Raw genomic sequence first — 16,034 nt, forward strand, 5'->3', positions numbered from 1 at the left:
CAAACCATGGTTCAACCCGTCTTGTGGGCACACAGCAGCTGTGACTCCCCGACCGACCCTGGATAAGGGGCGATTTCACAGCCACACAGCCATCACGCATCTGGCCCCGAAGCAAACCATGGTTCAACCCATCTCGTGGGCACACAGCAGCTGTGCCTCCCTGACCTACCCTGGCTAAGGGGAGGTTTAATGGGCATGCAGCCATCACACATCCGACCCAAAGCAAACCATGGTTCAACCCATCTCGTGGGCCTGGGGCAGGCGCGCCTCCCCGACCAACCCTGGCTACGGGGCAGTTTAATGGGCACGCAGCCATCATGCATCCGGCCCCGAAGCAAACCATGGTTCAACCCGTCTTGTGGGCACACAGCAGCTGTGACTCCCCGACCGACCCTGGCTAAGGGGCGATTTCACGGCCACACAGCCATCACGCATCTGGCCCCGAAGCAAACCATGGTTCAGCCCGTCTCCTGGGCCTGCGGCGGGCGCGCCTCCCCGACCGGCCCCGCCGCCCGCCTCCGGCCCCGCAGCGCACCCGGCTCGCCCCGCGCGCAGCGGCAGGCGCGGCTCCCGGCCGACCTGCGGCCAGGCCGCGGCGCCGCCGGAGCGCGGGCGGAAGAGGGCCGGCCCAGAGAGGGAGGCGGGGAGGGAGGCGGCTCGGTCGGGCTCGGGCCCCGGCTCGGGCTCGGGCTCGGGCCCGGCCGGCAGCGGGCGGCGCGCGGCGAGGGCGGTGGCGGTGGCGATGGCGATGGCGGCGGGCTGGGCGGCGCCGCGGCTGCTGCTGGGCGGGCTGCTGGCGGCGGTGGCGGCCTCGGGCTCCGCGGCGGCGCAGGTGGAGGTGACGCTGCGCGGAGGGCCCGAGCGGGGCGAGGGCGGCGGCGGCGGCGGCGGCGGCTGCACCCTGCAGGGCGCGCTGCTGGGCCGGGCCGGCTGGGAGCCTCGGGCGGCGGCGGCGGCGGTGCGGGGCAGCCTGGTGCTGGTGAGCGTCTTCCGGGGCTCCGGATCCGCGCGGGTCCCGGCGACCCCCCGCCCTGGGCCGGCCCCGGGGCTCGCCCCCTGAACGCGAGCGGAGGGGGAGGGGGAGAGGGAGGGGCGGAGCCCGCCGCCTTCCCCCTGCCTTCGAGTTGCGCTGAGGAGTTAAGCCAAGGGGGGTCGGGTGCCCAGGGGGCCCTCGCCGCTCCAGGGAGGCCCCCCGTGCGGGCACGACGTAATCCAGAGACCGACTTTGGAGCGGGGGTTGCACGGAATGAGCGGTGGCGGCATTCGCACGACCTGCCTCCGCCGGGGGGCAAAGGACCAGTCCGGGCCCGTGCGATGCGTGCAAGTGCACGCTTGAGGGCGGGTCTGGGGTCGCTCAGCAGGCGGAGAGACAAGCGAACCAAGGCTGACTGTAACCAAGTTCAGCACACAGTGCCAGTGCGTCTGCCAGGTTTTTGTCTCATGGGGTCAGTTGTGTTGTGTGAACCCCATCGGCTGCTTTGCAGAACCCCTTCTCTCCTGTTTGGTAAAATCCAAACCGCGCTGCCCAGGCCTGTGTTCCCTTCCTTGTTTGTTCAGCTCATACCCACTAAAAACCGAGCTCAAGGTGGCCCACGTTGCCTGCCCACCTTACCTGTTGATCTAGTAACTTTCCAGGACATTCTAACATTGCATGTAATAATATCGAAACCACTTTTTCAACTAAGATTGGCTGGGGATCTTGAGAATGACGGTCCCACAGGCCTAGAGGGAAGGCTAACAGGAGGGTCTGACCTTAGTGGGTTCGTCTGCTAAACCCTAACCTGATCTCCCTCCCTCGGTGTTCACCAGGCTGCGGGCCCCAAATGAACCTTTAAAGGATCCTTTAAATTAAAATAAACCGGTTTCCTGCAAAGCACCACCTCTAACTCTTGTCTGTTTGCAACAAGGCCCCACAGCCGTCTCACTGGGGTCACAGAGACCTAGATTATTTATTTATTTATTTATTTATTAGACTTATATCCCACTTTTCGTTCAGGAGATCGGGTGGCCTATTTAGTGCTCCCTCTTCTTAGTTTTCCACCCAACAACAACAACCCTGTGAGGTGCGTTGGGCTAAACAAGCGACTGGCCCAAGATGACCCAGTAGATTTCTGTGGCGGAGGGTGGATGTGGGCTTGGGTCTTCTGCATTTCAGCCTAACATCTTCCATACATCACCCTGCTGGGTGCTCTTATACAGTGGTACCTCTAGTTACGGCCCCTCCTTACGAATTTTTCAAGATACGACCAGCTCCGGCCCCAAAATTTTACCTCTACTTGCGAACTCCGCTTCGAGTTACGAACCGGATCCGCGGCCATTTTCCCTGCTGCCACGCGGTCGTGGCTTCCTGTGGGGGAGATCGCGGTAGCAAGGAGACATTCGGTGAGGCTTGTGGTGGGTTTTGTGGCGTTTGGAAGGTGTTGGGTGTGCTTGTCAGCATGGCTCCAAAGAAAATGCAGAGCAGGCTGGCAACTGACTTTAGACAGGTTTTTCCCCAGAACTGAGCCTGCAGCTAAGAGGCAAAGAAGAGAGGAAACCCCTGAAGGAGATCTCCCCGATGTCCCTTTGGAGGGGGACTCTCCCTCCAAACAATAACTGCCTCCCCACCCCATTCTCCCTCTTCATACTGTGCTGTACTGTACTTTTTTTCATGTTTTTGAGGTTTAAAAATAAAATGCATATGTTTCAGAACTGTTTAGCCGTGTTTACATTGAACCTTATGGGGGAAATTTACCTCGGGCTGCGACCAAATTCGGAGGGCGGATTAGCCGTATTTACATTGAACCTTATGGGGAAATTTGCCTCGTGGTGCGACCAAATTCGGAGGGCGGAACGGATTAACCGTATTTACATTGAACTTTATGGGAAACTTTACCTCGACTTGAGACCAACTCAAGTTGCAACCAGAGTCACGGAACGGATTAAGTTCGTAACTAGAGGTACCAGTGTATTTTAGATTTATATCCTGCCTTTGTGAGCGCGCCCATCCCAGTGAATCCAAAGTTCCCAGGGTGCTCCTACCCCAAAAGGAGGCCTATCCTGGCTTAGCATGTTGAACCAAGCCAACAAACATGGCTTAAACAAAACAAGGCTTTGCCTTGTGTCTCAAGCGTGGGGGTCCCACCGAGGAGGCGAGAGGGAGGCAAATGAGATCGACCCTGTGCATCGTGCCATCCTCATGCAAACACTGTCACAATGCACAGGATGACGCTGTGGCTCGTTCCAGATGCCTTCAGTTTGAAAGCAGACTCCGGGAGCTGAGTTCCAGGGTTTGAAGTGGGTGAATTAAGAGCATGTTCCCAGATAGGCCAGACAGGAAACACGACCAGATGAGCTGATTCTACTTTATTGTAAGGCTACGTTAACAGAATCTTGCAAGTCGGAAAGTGCAATTCTCCCGCCGTCCCTTTTACAATGTGAGAAGTTAGGGAGGATCCTTTCTGAGCTTCTTCCTCTGTCCATTATGCAGCTGTGGGCTGCACCACCTCTTATCTGATCCTTCCCTTATCTGATCTCTTCCCCGTCTCCCAACGTCATTCCCGCACGCAGGCACACACTGTCTTCCCTTTTTTTCCCAGGTGAATGACACTGACCCCAGGCTGGAGGATGAGGACAGCTGGATCGGTGTTGTTCCCGTGGAGGAGGAACCAACAGAGACGCCAAAGCGCCACAGGGAGGAATCGTTTGCCAGCGCTGTGGTCAGCAAGGTACAGCTTCTGCGGCTTTCCTTTCTCCTTGACCTGAGTTGCACCTGCTTGTTTCCCTCTCAGTACTTGGACCTTCAGGAGGTGCTGTGCAAGTGGGAAAGATGGTTAGAGATCGCAGCGGGATTTTCATTAGCCACCTTCTGGCAGGCTGGCAGGAGTCAAGAAGCAGAGACGCACGAATCCAGGAAATTGGGGAAGATGATGGACTTGCAGAGATGGCTAAATTGACTTCCTCGATCAGAGAAAAGATTGCCTTTACGGCTGACTGGAAACCCCTTATAGACTTTTTGCATGCATTTATGGCTTGGGGTTTTGATGATTAGGAAAAAATTGGATAATAGAAAAAAGTGAGCTTTTTTTGGTAGTCATAGAGTAAGATATGATTTAATTGTATTTGCTGCAAAGGCAATCGGAAGCTGTTCCTTTCTTTCTATTCTCTCTTTCACTTTTGCTTTTTCTCTTTTCTTTTTCTTTCGTTGTTTTCTTTATTCTGTATTAGTTTGTGTTAGTTTTTATTTTCTCGGTAAAACTTTAGTAAAATTTATACCCCCCCCCAAAAAAGAATCCAGGAATTTCTAATGAGGAACTTTAATTAATAGAAAAGTTAAGAAGCCGTTATGGAAGAATTCTAGCAACTGCTGTGCATTAAACGTGAGCTCTATTTGTTTGTTATTAGCTTGATTTTATATCATGTTCTTTGCATTTGACCATGTGGGAACTAACTTGTACCCATCTGTGGAAATCCTACTGAGGCTGGCTGGGTGAGACTTGCTTCAGAATAGTGTCAGGTTCTGAAATTCTGTCACTTAATGCCGGAACTTGCCATGGGGAAGTGGAGGAAAGTGGAACAAATGTTGACGTATAATTGGAAAAGATGTCCATTTCTCCTCCACTGGAGTGTCTAGCAGCATTTCTCAACTTTGGCGTCTTGAAGACGTGTGGACTCCAACTTCCAGAATCCCACAGTCAGCACTGGCTGGGGGATCCTGGGAGTTGAAGTCCACACATCTTAAAAGTTGGCGAGGTTGGGAAACGATGATCTAGTGATCATCGGAGAATGTCTGGCAAATTGAAGTGGGTCTTGATGAATGGGATAGACAGAAATCTAAGCAGCAGCTACAATTTATTCCTGTCCTGTTCTTCCACTATTAAGTAGTCAACTCTTCCCAAAGGTTTTCTAGGGGAAAACCTGAGAAGGGTCTTGATTCAGTGTTTCTCAACCTTGGCCACTTGAAGATGGGTGGACTTCAACTCCCAGAATTCCCCAGCCAGGCTGGCTGGGGAATTCTGGGAGTTGAAGTCCACCCATCTTCAAGTGGCCAAGGTTGAGAAACACTGGTCAAGGTCACCATCCTCTTCTTGGTTCTTATGGCTGGCTGGGGAATTCTGGGAGTTGAAGTCCACCCATTTTCAAGTGGCCAAGGTTGAGAAACACTGGTCAAGGTCACCATCCTCTTCTTGGTTCTTATGGCTGGCTGGGGAATTCTGGGAGTTGAAGTCCACCCATTTTCAAGTGGCCAAGGTTGAGAAACACTGGTCAAGGTCACCATCCCCTTCTTGGTTCTTAATTCCTTTGCATTTTCCCTTCTGCAGATGAAACGGGCCCTTGTCTTGGGTGCTTCAGCCCTGCTCATCCTTGCCCTGAACCAGAACACAATCCGAGAGGTAGGTGCCAGTGCTGGCTTGCTGGTGCCAGAGGAATGGCGGAAGACCCTGCCCTCATCCCCACTGATGGGCTCTTCCTCATCTTCTCCCTGTTACAGCTAGACGTCTCCCAGGTCCTTTCCAAGCCCGTGGTGGTGGTCCAGACTTCAGAAAACGTGACCAAACTCCTTGGGGCACTACTGCGGTGAGCTGGTTGGGGACAGGGACAGGGACTGGAAGCTGTGGGTTAATGCTTAGTTTTCACTCAGGCTTGTGAAAGTTGGTTTGCATTAAAAAAAAAATAAAGCACAGATCACTTTTCTTCAAAGAATCCCCAAATACCTGTTTATATAGCTAAAAACACCAGGCCATTATTAAACTAGACCAGTGTTTCTTAAAGGGTGGTCCTAGGACCCCGGGGAGTTCTCCAAGAGCTCCTCAAGGGTCCGCAAAATCAAAATTATTTGCCAGCCTACGTTGAAAAATAATACAATATTAAAATTGTGAGAAGCGGTGGCGACAGCGAATGTGTCCATTTTCATTTTTAATACGGCAAATATCGGTAAAGATAACCCATATGAACAAAAGCTCTTGGGGGGCCCTCCATAATTTTTAAAAGTGGGAAGGGGTCCTGAGAGCAAAAAGTTTAACAAGCACTGAACTCAACGATTAAAAAGAGGGGGAAAAGTAGCCGTTTCTTAATTCCTTATGTCACTTTTCCACATAAAAATGTTCCCAAAGTTAAAAAGAAGGTAATTGGCAAAGATTCAGTATCTCTGTTTGATATTTCCGAGGGCAACACAAGGCCTCTTTTTCCCCACAACAACAACCTGACAAAGTAGGCTGGACCGAGAGAGAGGGACACTTCAGACTTAACCATTGTTTCAACTGGGAAACTGTCAGCATTTTAGACCAAGCTAAATCCAAAAATGCCAGGGAATTCCTGGAAGCTTGGTATTCGGACAAGGCAGCCATCAACAGGCACATAAAGATAAACAGCATCTACACACCATTCAAAAGAGACAATAGAAAGGAAGTAAAGTGTCAGGTTCAGCCCAAAGAACTCCACGAGACAGTACAGTTACCGTTCTATTGCATTTATGAACTTCCACCTACAAGACAGAATCTTGCCAGACTGAATCTAAACTTCCCAAGCCAGCAAGCAAACACCGCGAATTCCTTAGGGTGGTGCCAGTCTCAGCCTCTTCACCTTCCCACGCTCCTGCTGGGGGCTAAGGAAATGCTTATCTCCCCGAGCGCGGCCTTCGTCATACTGTTCCATCACACAAAGACCAGAACATCTCCTCGCCAGCAATCATCACCCAGATAAGCAAAGATTAACACCAAGATTGTCACCAGACAATCAGCAGTAAACAATACCCTAATCAAAGAACTACCAGAGGGAAAAAATAAAACAAACCAAACCCCCACCAACACTGGCAGGGCATGCCACTGTAGATAAACAGACAGCAAACCCCGTTCCATTCTGGCACTGAAGATGTGACCTAGCTGGGTAACGAAACATTTGCAAGAAAATGACCAAGCTCAGAGAACCCCAAGGACGCCACAGTTCCCAAATTTCCATGGAGCTGCTATGTCAGAGGATAGGCTAGAATCTGGGTCTCTTCTCCCAGTTTGTCATCTTCCCCCTTACCAACCTGGCTTCCTAAAATTGCCCCATGCGACAGCTTTAGAAAGTCCATCAGAAAGAAGAGTATTATGGTTGTAACTTGAGAGAGAGAGGTTAAAATAGAATTATTTATAACTGCTGTGAAGAATGTCGGAAGCCACTGCTTTCTATCTTTTTTCTTTCCTTTCTATTTTTCTTTAGCTTTTTTTTTCTTTTCTCGCCCTCTTTACTTCATTTTTAATTTTTATTTATTTATATATCAAATTTTCTCCTTCCTTCCTTCCTTCCTTCCTTCCTTCCTTCCTTCCTTCCTTCCTTCCTTCCTTCCTTCCTTCCTTCCTTCCTTCCTTCCTTCCTTCCTCTCCTCTCCTCTCCTCTCCTCTCCTCTCCTCTCCTCTCCTCTCCTCTCCTCTCCTCTCCTCTCCTCTCCTCTCCTCTCCTCTTCCTTTATATTAGTTTGTATTCATGTTTATCTTCTTTTTTAAATGTTTTAATAAAATTTATACAGACACACACACACACATACATACACACACTGTGCGTGTGTGTGTGTGTGTGTAATATAAAAAAAGGAAATCCATCATTAACCAAAATGAAATCAAGCACAGTGCACAAGGTGAACCAGAGATTTCTTATCACATCCTCTTTGATCCTCTGAACTTACTCAACCAGAGACGCTGGGATGGGGAGTGGATTGAACGTGGGACTCTTCAAAATTCGGCCAGTGCCACACACAAGACATGCCTCTCCCTGCCTTTCTTTTCAATCGCATCGGTTGTCAGCACTTCACCCCAGGCAGAACGATCCATCTTTGAAGATCACCCACTCGTGGGCTCGGCCAAAGAAGGTGCAAAGATGAAGCTCAGATAAGTTGCTTTAATTGGTGCAACTCCCGCAGCTTGCATCGATGAAGAAGCGAGGAAGCTAGTCGTATCTGTCAGCTCCAGAGTTTAAACCCTGCTGAGTCTTTCTCCTTCCCTTTCATGGGACACGTCTCTGGCTTGGATGTGGAGGACGCCTGCTCTGCCCCGAGTTTCCTTGTGGGTGGTCGCATTCTTTTCTCTGGGCCGGTTCGGCCATCTCACCTGCACTTTGGGATTCTTGCAAGCGAAACCGTGTCTCTGGGAAACAGCCACCTTCGAAGACGAAGATCCTTCGGCCCAGATGATGTTTCTTGTCCCTGATTCTCCTTTCCTGCTTCTACTGATGGGGTGGTTGATGGATCTAGGCTACGTTATTGTTGCTGCTGCTGTTATTGCTGCTATTATTATTATTATTATTATTATTATTATTCTCTCTCTCTCTTTGTCGCTGGCAGAGGTCTTCAGGCCACAGCAAAGATCACGTATCAAGCAGGGCTGCTGGAGAACATGGTACGTAATGGGTGAGGGGACGTGGTGCGGTCCTGGGCAATGAAGCCAGGCCTGGTGGTCCATCTGTTGAAGATGGTCACATGGCAGATTCGTAAGGACTGTGACCCCCCCCCACCCCGTAGTTTGCTGCAGCACCTTCGTGCCCCGAGATTCCACCCTTCCCCTTTGGCCTCGGGACATTGTCTCTTCTGGTCCTCAGCCCTCCAGGGAGGCCCCTTAAGTCACCCCTGGAAGACCAGTATAAAGCCATCTTCCCTTGAGGCAGTCGCGTTGCATCTCAGCTTTGCGGAGGGCAAAACGCCTTGTCTCAGAGGCCCCCGTCACGGCCAGCATCCGCCCTCCCCAGCAGGACGCGCTTCTCAGTTCCTTTCCGACCCTTCAGCTCCCTTCCGTTTTTGACCCCGGACTCTTTCCAGCCTTCCTCCAAGGTTGAGGAGCGCAGGGCAGAGCTCTGTTGGGGGTGTGTGTGAGTGAGAAGGGACCTATTTGCACGGCTCCTTATTTAAGTGGAAAAGGTGCCAGTGGGGTCTTCCCCTGAGATGCAGCAGCCCTGCTTGCTCTCATTCTGGCATCCAGAAACTCTTGGGGGTGAGGAACTGGGTGACTCCTGCTGGTTTGCCAATTTCCCCTCGTTTTCCAGGTTTAATCCCTGCCCCCTCTGAAATAAGGGGTTGCCCAGCAGCTAGTCCGCTTCTGTTGCCTCCTGGAGAGGAGCTGGCAGGATCCCCCTCCCTCCTTGTCCCACCCAGTTTCTTCGCGTGGGTGTTAACCTCAGAGACGCCAAACGGGGCATGAAGGGCGGGCAGACCAGCCAGCCTCCGGAAGTCCGGGCAGAGTCCCGGAGCCGGGCCCTCCCCATCGCTGCAGTGCAGTGCCTTGACTGGGGGGCAGGAGGGCGTTCCTGCTGGCTGGGGGCCTGCTGAACGGGGATGGCACCGAGGCCAGAGGAGGAACCCGCCAGTCGCTTTGCCTGCAACACCTGGACGACCCCATTCGGCATCGACTCATAACAGACGCACCAGCAGCAGGGTGGAGGCTGGCAATGGGGACGGCCACTTTTATGCTGGCGTTGTTTTGGGCTGGCTTAAGAACAGGTGGAGAAGCGTTCTTTGACTCAGCAAGAGGAGAGGTTGAACGAGTGGTCTGCAGTGCTGCTATTTGTGTTGTGTATGTAGTTTTGAAAGCTAATGGGCTTCATCGTTTATGTCAGCTGGCCTCAGCCCAACAGGTGTCGTTCTGTTTTCTCTTTCCAGGGGGTGACGCTGACTCTGTGGTCAACGTGTGGCCTCTCTCGGGGTGGCGTGTACGCAGAGTGGCAGGGAGTTATTTGCACAGGCGAAAACAGCTCAAAGGTCCAGGTTGGTGGAGGAACCCAATGTTCTGTTGAAACAAGTTGGCCAGTGGGTCACTCCGGGTCATGAGAAAGCAGTTCTAAAGGCTACGGGTAACGATCGTAACCAGAGCGGAATACTAGATTTATACAGCTGCCCAATTTGTAAAGCGATTCTCGGTGACTAACAGTTTGTAGAAGCATGAAAACAAGGAAGTAAAAATAAAATGCAAGTAACCAAGCGGACTGAGTTCCTACAACTTGCTAAGCAGCTACAAAAAGACCAATATATCTAAAACTAATCCAGATTCACAGGTTGTGCAAAAGGTGGTGGCCAGGTTTTTAGTAGACCTGGTTAATCATGTTGTGTGAGCACAGCCCGAGGTAATGAGTGTTTCTTGGGGGGGGGGACTCTTTTTGCAGAAATACCTCCAGCAGCTGTGGAATGCCATCCTGCTCATCGCACTAATCCTGTGCACAGGTGTGATTGTGCAGGCCCAGCGCCAGTCCCGGCACAGTCAGTTGGACCAAGACTCCGAGGTGGGCCTGCTCTTGGCCTCTGGGCTCCCTGGCTCAGCTCTTGCGGGGCGATCTTATTGGCAGGCCTAATGCTCATCTCCCCTCTTGCAGCTGGACCTCAAACAACACATTGCACAGAAGCTGTTGGCGTTGAAAACCAGGCGTTACCATCCTGGCAGACCGCCCCGCAGCTGGGCACATGAGATTGACAGCTGTGCCATCTGCCTGGACCAGTTTCAGAAGAATCAGGTAGCTCTAGCTGCAGAGGGCTTCTCGAACGCACCTCCACAGCTTGCGTGGCTTCTGAGCGTAGGAAAAGTCTGTCTGGTGGCCCTATTTCTCCATAACGAACAGGACACCGTTTCATTCAGTTTCCCAACTTTCTGGATTTCTGTGACACACTGAATTACCAACTAATACTACAGGCGAAATATGCACTACACACTAGGCTAGCATGGTTACTAGTTTGGGTTTAGCGTATCAAGAAAATGCCACCGTTGCACACCAAGATCTTGAATAATGTTTGAAAGTTGCAGGGTCCTCCCGTTCCCTGCGTGAACCCAGGAACCCACATATTTCCTGGCTTCCTTGTTTCATGATTAAGAAATATTATCTGTTACTTTGGTTGATTGTTTTTTATCCTTTAATGGTCCTACCTACTTTTTTTTTTTTTTTTAAACTACTGGGTTCTGTTTTTAGTATATGTCTTTCTGCGAGTGGCATTTCAAAAAATGCATCTTGGGCACAAGATCTTCCACAGTGATGCCTGTCACTGTGTGTAGAGTATCAGCAAAACATGTTGCTGGCTTTAGACCAGTGTTTCTCAACCTCAGCAAGTTTAAGATGTGTGGACCTCAACTCCCAGAATTCCCCACGTGGGCTGGGGAATTCTGGGAGTTGAGGTCCACACATCTTAAACTTGTTGAGGTTGGGAAATACGGCTTTCGGTTGTTGCTTTGACACATGGCAAATTTGATAGGTTGGAACAGTGTTTCTCAACCTTGGCAAGGAGTTCTGAGAGTTGATGTCCACATGTCTTAAAGTCGCCACGGTTGAGAAACACTGGGTTGGAACGTATGACTAGGAACAGGTCAGAGGGCTGGCTGGTCAAAACCTAGGATCTTTCCATCATGGTTCCCTGGCCCTTCTTACTGGAGGCGATGCTGAGATTGAGCTGGGATTTCTTAGCTAGAGGTCTTTCTCTTTAAAAGTGGCTAGGAACCAAGCCGATGACTTCCTGATCCCTCGGGCCAGGAGGAACTAGCAACTCTTGCCAAGAGGGAGGATGGCTGGGCATCTGGCTCCCTCCTGCAGCTCCTGAGTAGGTCTTTTGCCCAACAGTGTCTCCGGGTGCTGCCCTGCCTGCACGAATTTCACCGCGACTGCGTGGACCCCTGGCTTCTCCTGCAGCAGACCTGCCCCCTCTGTAAACACAACGTTCTCGGTAAGAGCCCTGTGGGGGGAGAGTCAACTGCTCCTCAGACGTTCTGACCTTGCTTTCAACATTCAGCTGCAGAACCAGAGGGGGGATTGATCAATAAATATGCCAGAAAAGTTTGCCTAAAGCAGTGGTTTCTCAACCTGGGTCACTTTAAGATGTGTGGACTTCGACTCCCAGAATTCTGGGAGTTGAAGTCCATATATCTTAAAAGTTGCCCAGGTTGAGAAACACTGGCCTAAAGGACCCTGAGTGAGTGAGTTTGTGGGAACAAGAGAGAGAGCCCTGTGGTTTTCCATTTTCTCCAGGGTAGAGCTGTGGAAGTGTCAGGCCCAGCTGCCCTGAGTTGGTGTGGAAGTTGGAGTTTTCACTGCCAGATGTGCAGCGGTTGGCTCACCTGGCATTCTGTGTATTTCGAGGATATCTTGGGGCTGTCCCAGTATCAAAAGCAGCTTTGAGAACTTGGGTCCTGGCCCCAGATTTCAAAGCTCTTTCATACCGGTCCTTGCACTGTCCTTGCATCCTGAAATATTCCTTGCTTCAAGGCTAAATTCAGCAATATGAGTTACTGGGATTTGGGGGGGGGGCAGCACAGGTTCTTCTTACCAGCTTCCATGACCAACAGCTACGCAGAACCACACCTTTCTGGCCAGTTTCAAACTCAGGATGGAAAGCCAGGAGGGGGTCACTGTCATGTCTCAACTTCCAGTGGGCTTTAAAAGAAGGCTGGTGGGAGAGGAGATATTCTGACTTTCCTGCTGCTTAAGGGCACGTTATTTTTTTTAGTAGCCACTGTTTCTCAGGATGGGAGGGTGCCCTGTATTTTTAGAAGCAGTTTGCTTTTTTTTTTAAAGACACCAAGCATGCTTTCCACTTAGGAACAAAAGCATTCTGTGGCCATTTGGATGGATGTTCCCCTTACAGCAAGGTTTCTCAGCCTTGGCAACTTGAAGACATGTGGACTTCAACTCCCAGAATTCCCCAGCCAGTCAGGAATTCTGAAAGTTGAAGTCCACACATCTTAAAGATTGTTTGGAAGGTGAACATGGCATGGCTTGGCTGACTAGCTGACATTGTCTTTGGCCACAATACTGTTCCCTACCAGCCATGAAAGAACATCCAGATGTTCCTTCTGCTGGCTGGGGAATTCTGGGAGTTGAAGTCCACACATCTTTCACCATTGCCAAGGTTGAAAAACCCTGCCTTACAGTGAGTTCTCAAGGCCAGTTGCTCATCTCTCCCTGCTACCATCACTCAAGAAGCTGGCCCTGGGTTTCCTGCCCTTCTAACAAAGTCTTCTTCCTTTTTTTTCCTTTCTCTTTGTCTTCCTTTCAGGAAACCGTTGCTGAGAAGGCTAGCAAGACCGGTTCTTCCTGCTCCCCAAGGGAGGGAGCACCTTTCCAAGAGCAGGGTTTCTCAAGCTTGGCGACTTTAAGATGCATGGACTTTGACTCCCAGAATTTGCCAGCCAGCACGAGTCGAATGGCACACGTCTTAAAGTTGCCAAGCTTGAGAAACCCTGCTGTAGAGTCTTGGGTTGCCTCTGGGGTGGCTTTGGGCAGCAAGGTTCTCTGCGCTCTGGGTTCTGTCAGGATGGGAAGGGCAGTGTGTATCTGTAAAATAATGCGTTCGCCTCTCCTTGGGCCTCTTTGTGCATCCTCTCCCCCTGCCCCTGGACTGAAATCCACTCCCTTTGTGGTGTGTTTTCCCCAAACATTTTGTGCAGCTTGGATCTGAGCTGGGGTGAACCTGCCCTTCTGGGAGCCCACGCGAGGTCCTCACCTTGTGAAGGAAGGAGGACAAGGGGTGCTGCTTGAAGTTTCCCAAATGACCCTTTTTTCGACAATTTGCAAGGGAAGAACAAGGTTCAACTTGCTGGGCGGGGTGGGAGGGAGGTTTGAAATGTTTCCTTATTTATACTAACTTATTTGAGCAAGGGAGGGGGGAGGTAAGGGCTGTGGAGGTACTGGAATGCCATCTCAGAAAGGGCTGAGATATTCCAGACTGTGTTGGGATGTATATAAGCCACTTGTACTAATTAAAAAAAAATCAAGCAAACTCAGACAGCTGCCCCTTGGTTCTTTTCTTGTCCTGCTCCTTCCTTGTCTGGAGAACTACGTTTCCTCCTTCCCTTTTCAGTTAGTCTGGAAAGGAAATAGTTGTGGGAGGCAGGAATCTCCAAACATCTGAATAAGAGAGTCCCATTCTGGAAATACTGTTTCGGTTGATTGAGGATGCTGGGTTTGTGTCTTTAAACATTTTATGGCCTGACCCCATCTCTGTCCACAGGAGGCTGAAGTCCCCACTTGGTTATTTCAAGGAGAATCCCTGCTCTGGTTCGCAAGTTTCTCTGCAGATAACGGCCGTTTGGTATAGAGAGGGCAGAATAAACCACAGTGTATTTATTTCTTTTTCCTGAATGGCCATTCCTTAAAATGTTTCTGTCTTTAAAAGGAGCCAGCTTTCTCATATTTTCTCAAGAGTTTCTTGACTAGGTCTGCCTTGACTGGACACTAGCCCAGAGCAGTGGTTCAGGCGCAGGCCCACCCTGTGTAAAGGCCTTGGAAGAAGCCACATTAAGTACGGGCTTCAGGTGCCCCAGCAGAAGCCAACCAGAAGGAGATAGGGCCAGGCCCGAGAATCACACAGGGATACTGCAGAAACCCTCTTCAGAAGTGTGTTTGACTCATGGAAATTTTTGATTTATCTGTCTTGGCACACTTGTAGTCCTGTTGAGGAATTAATTCCATAGGGTGTTATAATGGAATTTGTGGAGAACAGGGGTCTCAGTCTGGCTTGGTTAGAAGGCGGCAGCTAGTAGTAGTCTTGTGGTGTACCTGACTAGCTTTTACTTGTCTCAAGGTTACAGCTGGGGTGGTGGTTTTAGTTGAATTGTAATTCTTTTAATTCACTGACTGCATTATTGCCATGGAAGAGCTCAGTTATAGCATCAAGGACACGGCTGGGTGCTGACTGTGGAATAGATCACTAACTGGTCACGTGCAAGCTCCAAGTTAAGCTGAAGAAGAAGAAAGCCAGTCAGTTTCCACTATACGATCTTGAACATATATCTACCATTTTCAAGGAGAACGTCAGGGATCGCTTTGAAGTCCTGAACTTCATTGATAAGAGAACCAGAGGAATTATGGAATGGACTTAAAGAAGTCGTTAAGGTGAATGTGAAAAGAGATTGCCAAAAAAGAAAAAAGAAAGCAAACTGGATGTCACAGCGAACCATGGAAGGGGAAGGGAAGGGAAGGCCAAGAAAGACAAAGATCTCAGAAAGGAACTTAAGAGTTTCAAAGAGCTGTTACAAGTATTACAACAACTTCTGTAAAGACATCGAAGATGAAAAACAAAGTATTTCAAAAGATCTCTGAACTCAGAAGGAGGTTCTAACCCTGGTATGGTAAAGGGCGCCAATGGACAGATAATAACCAATTCAAAGGAGATCAAAGGAAGATGGAAGGAGTATACTGAAACACCGTACAGCAGAGATGTCAACATCCAAGATACCTTACAAGATATTCCTTACTTACAAGAACCTCTAGTACTAGAAGATGAAGTTAGATCAGCACTCCAGTCATTGCCAAGTCAGAAGGCCACAGGAACTGATGGAATATCACTGAGCAACAGAAGAATCAGTCAAGGTTCTAACAAAGCTATGCCAGCAGATCTGGAGAAGGACACAGTGGGCAACCAATTGGAAGAGGTCAATCTACATTCCAATACCAAAAAAAAAAAAAAAAGGAAATTTAACAGAGTGTGCAAACTATCGTGCAATATCCTTAATTTCACATGCTAGCAAAATGATGCTTAGGATCATCCAACACAGATTACAGTCCTACATGGAAAAAGAGAGGCCAGATGTTCAAGCTGGCTTTAGAAAAGCCCAAGGAACACAAGAAATTATTGCTGATGCACACTGGATAGTTGAGAAAGCCAAAGAATACCAAAAATCAGTCAGTTTGTGCTTCATTGATTATAGAAACACCTTTGATTGTGTCGATCAAGTCAAGCTGTTGAAAGTGCTTAGAAAAATGGGAATCCCAGAACATCTCAGTGACCTCTGAGAAACTTATATGCAGGTCAGGAAGCCACAGTAGGGACACAACGTGGCGAAACAGACTGGCTCCAGGTCGGCAAAGGAGTGCGACAAGGCTGCACACTCTCCCCTTATTTAGTCAACCTATATGCTGAATATGTATTATGGGAAGCTGGATTGAGCGTGGTTTTAAAATTGGAGGAAGAAACATCAATCATCTAGGCTATGCTGATGATACTATCCCAATCACCAAAAATACAAAGGATCTGCAAGCCCTAGTACTAAAACTAAGAGTGCAGTGAAAAAATGGGACTAAGATATAAAGGAGACCAAACTAAAGACAACAAA

At 49.7% G+C, this 16,034-nt stretch overlaps 1 protein-coding gene across 2 annotated transcripts; it reads left to right on the plus strand.

The window, feature by feature from the left end:
* The first annotated feature begins 626 nt into the window (after positions 1 to 626).
* Positions 627 to 13,684, plus strand: RNF215 (ring finger protein 215). Of its 2 annotated transcripts, none has more exons than XM_088143173.1 (10): positions 627 to 838; positions 3,579 to 3,707; positions 5,301 to 5,372; positions 5,471 to 5,556; positions 8,300 to 8,354; positions 9,608 to 9,712; positions 10,108 to 10,224; positions 10,315 to 10,452; positions 11,545 to 11,647; positions 12,977 to 13,684. In XM_088143173.1, the coding sequence occupies exons 1-10, from the start codon at positions 743 to 745 to the stop codon at positions 12,988 to 12,990; spliced, it is 915 nt and encodes a 304-aa protein (XP_087999299.1). In that variant the 5' UTR covers positions 627 to 742; the 3' UTR covers positions 12,991 to 13,684. The 2 variants fall into 2 exon arrangements, with proteins under 2 accessions (XP_087999299.1, XP_087999298.1); XM_088143172.1 differs by having other exon boundaries at positions 628 to 979; positions 12,977 to 13,683.
* Positions 13,685 to 16,034: the final 2,350 nt, after the last annotated feature.

This window comes from Python bivittatus, unplaced genomic scaffold, assembly GCF_059951505.1.
Source record: "Python bivittatus isolate LINGU-HERP-01145 unplaced genomic scaffold, Pbiv_v1 ctg000280_np1212, whole genome shotgun sequence".
Classification (NCBI taxonomy): Eukaryota; Metazoa; Chordata; class Lepidosauria; order Squamata; family Pythonidae; genus Python; species Python bivittatus.

Excerpts from the sequence above, each read along its gene's own strand:
- RNF215 (XM_088143172.1), top strand. The coding sequence starts at position 743 with ATGGCGATGGCGGCGGGCTGGGCGGCGCCGCGGCTGCTGCTGGGCGGG. Across the intron at positions 3,708-5,300 it reads CCAGCGCTGTGGTCAGCAAG|ATGAAACGGGCCCTTGTCTT; the intron begins GTACAGCTTCTG and ends TCCCTTCTGCAG. Across the intron at positions 10,225-10,314 it reads AGTTGGACCAAGACTCCGAG|CTGGACCTCAAACAACACAT; the intron begins GTGGGCCTGCTC and ends CCCCTCTTGCAG.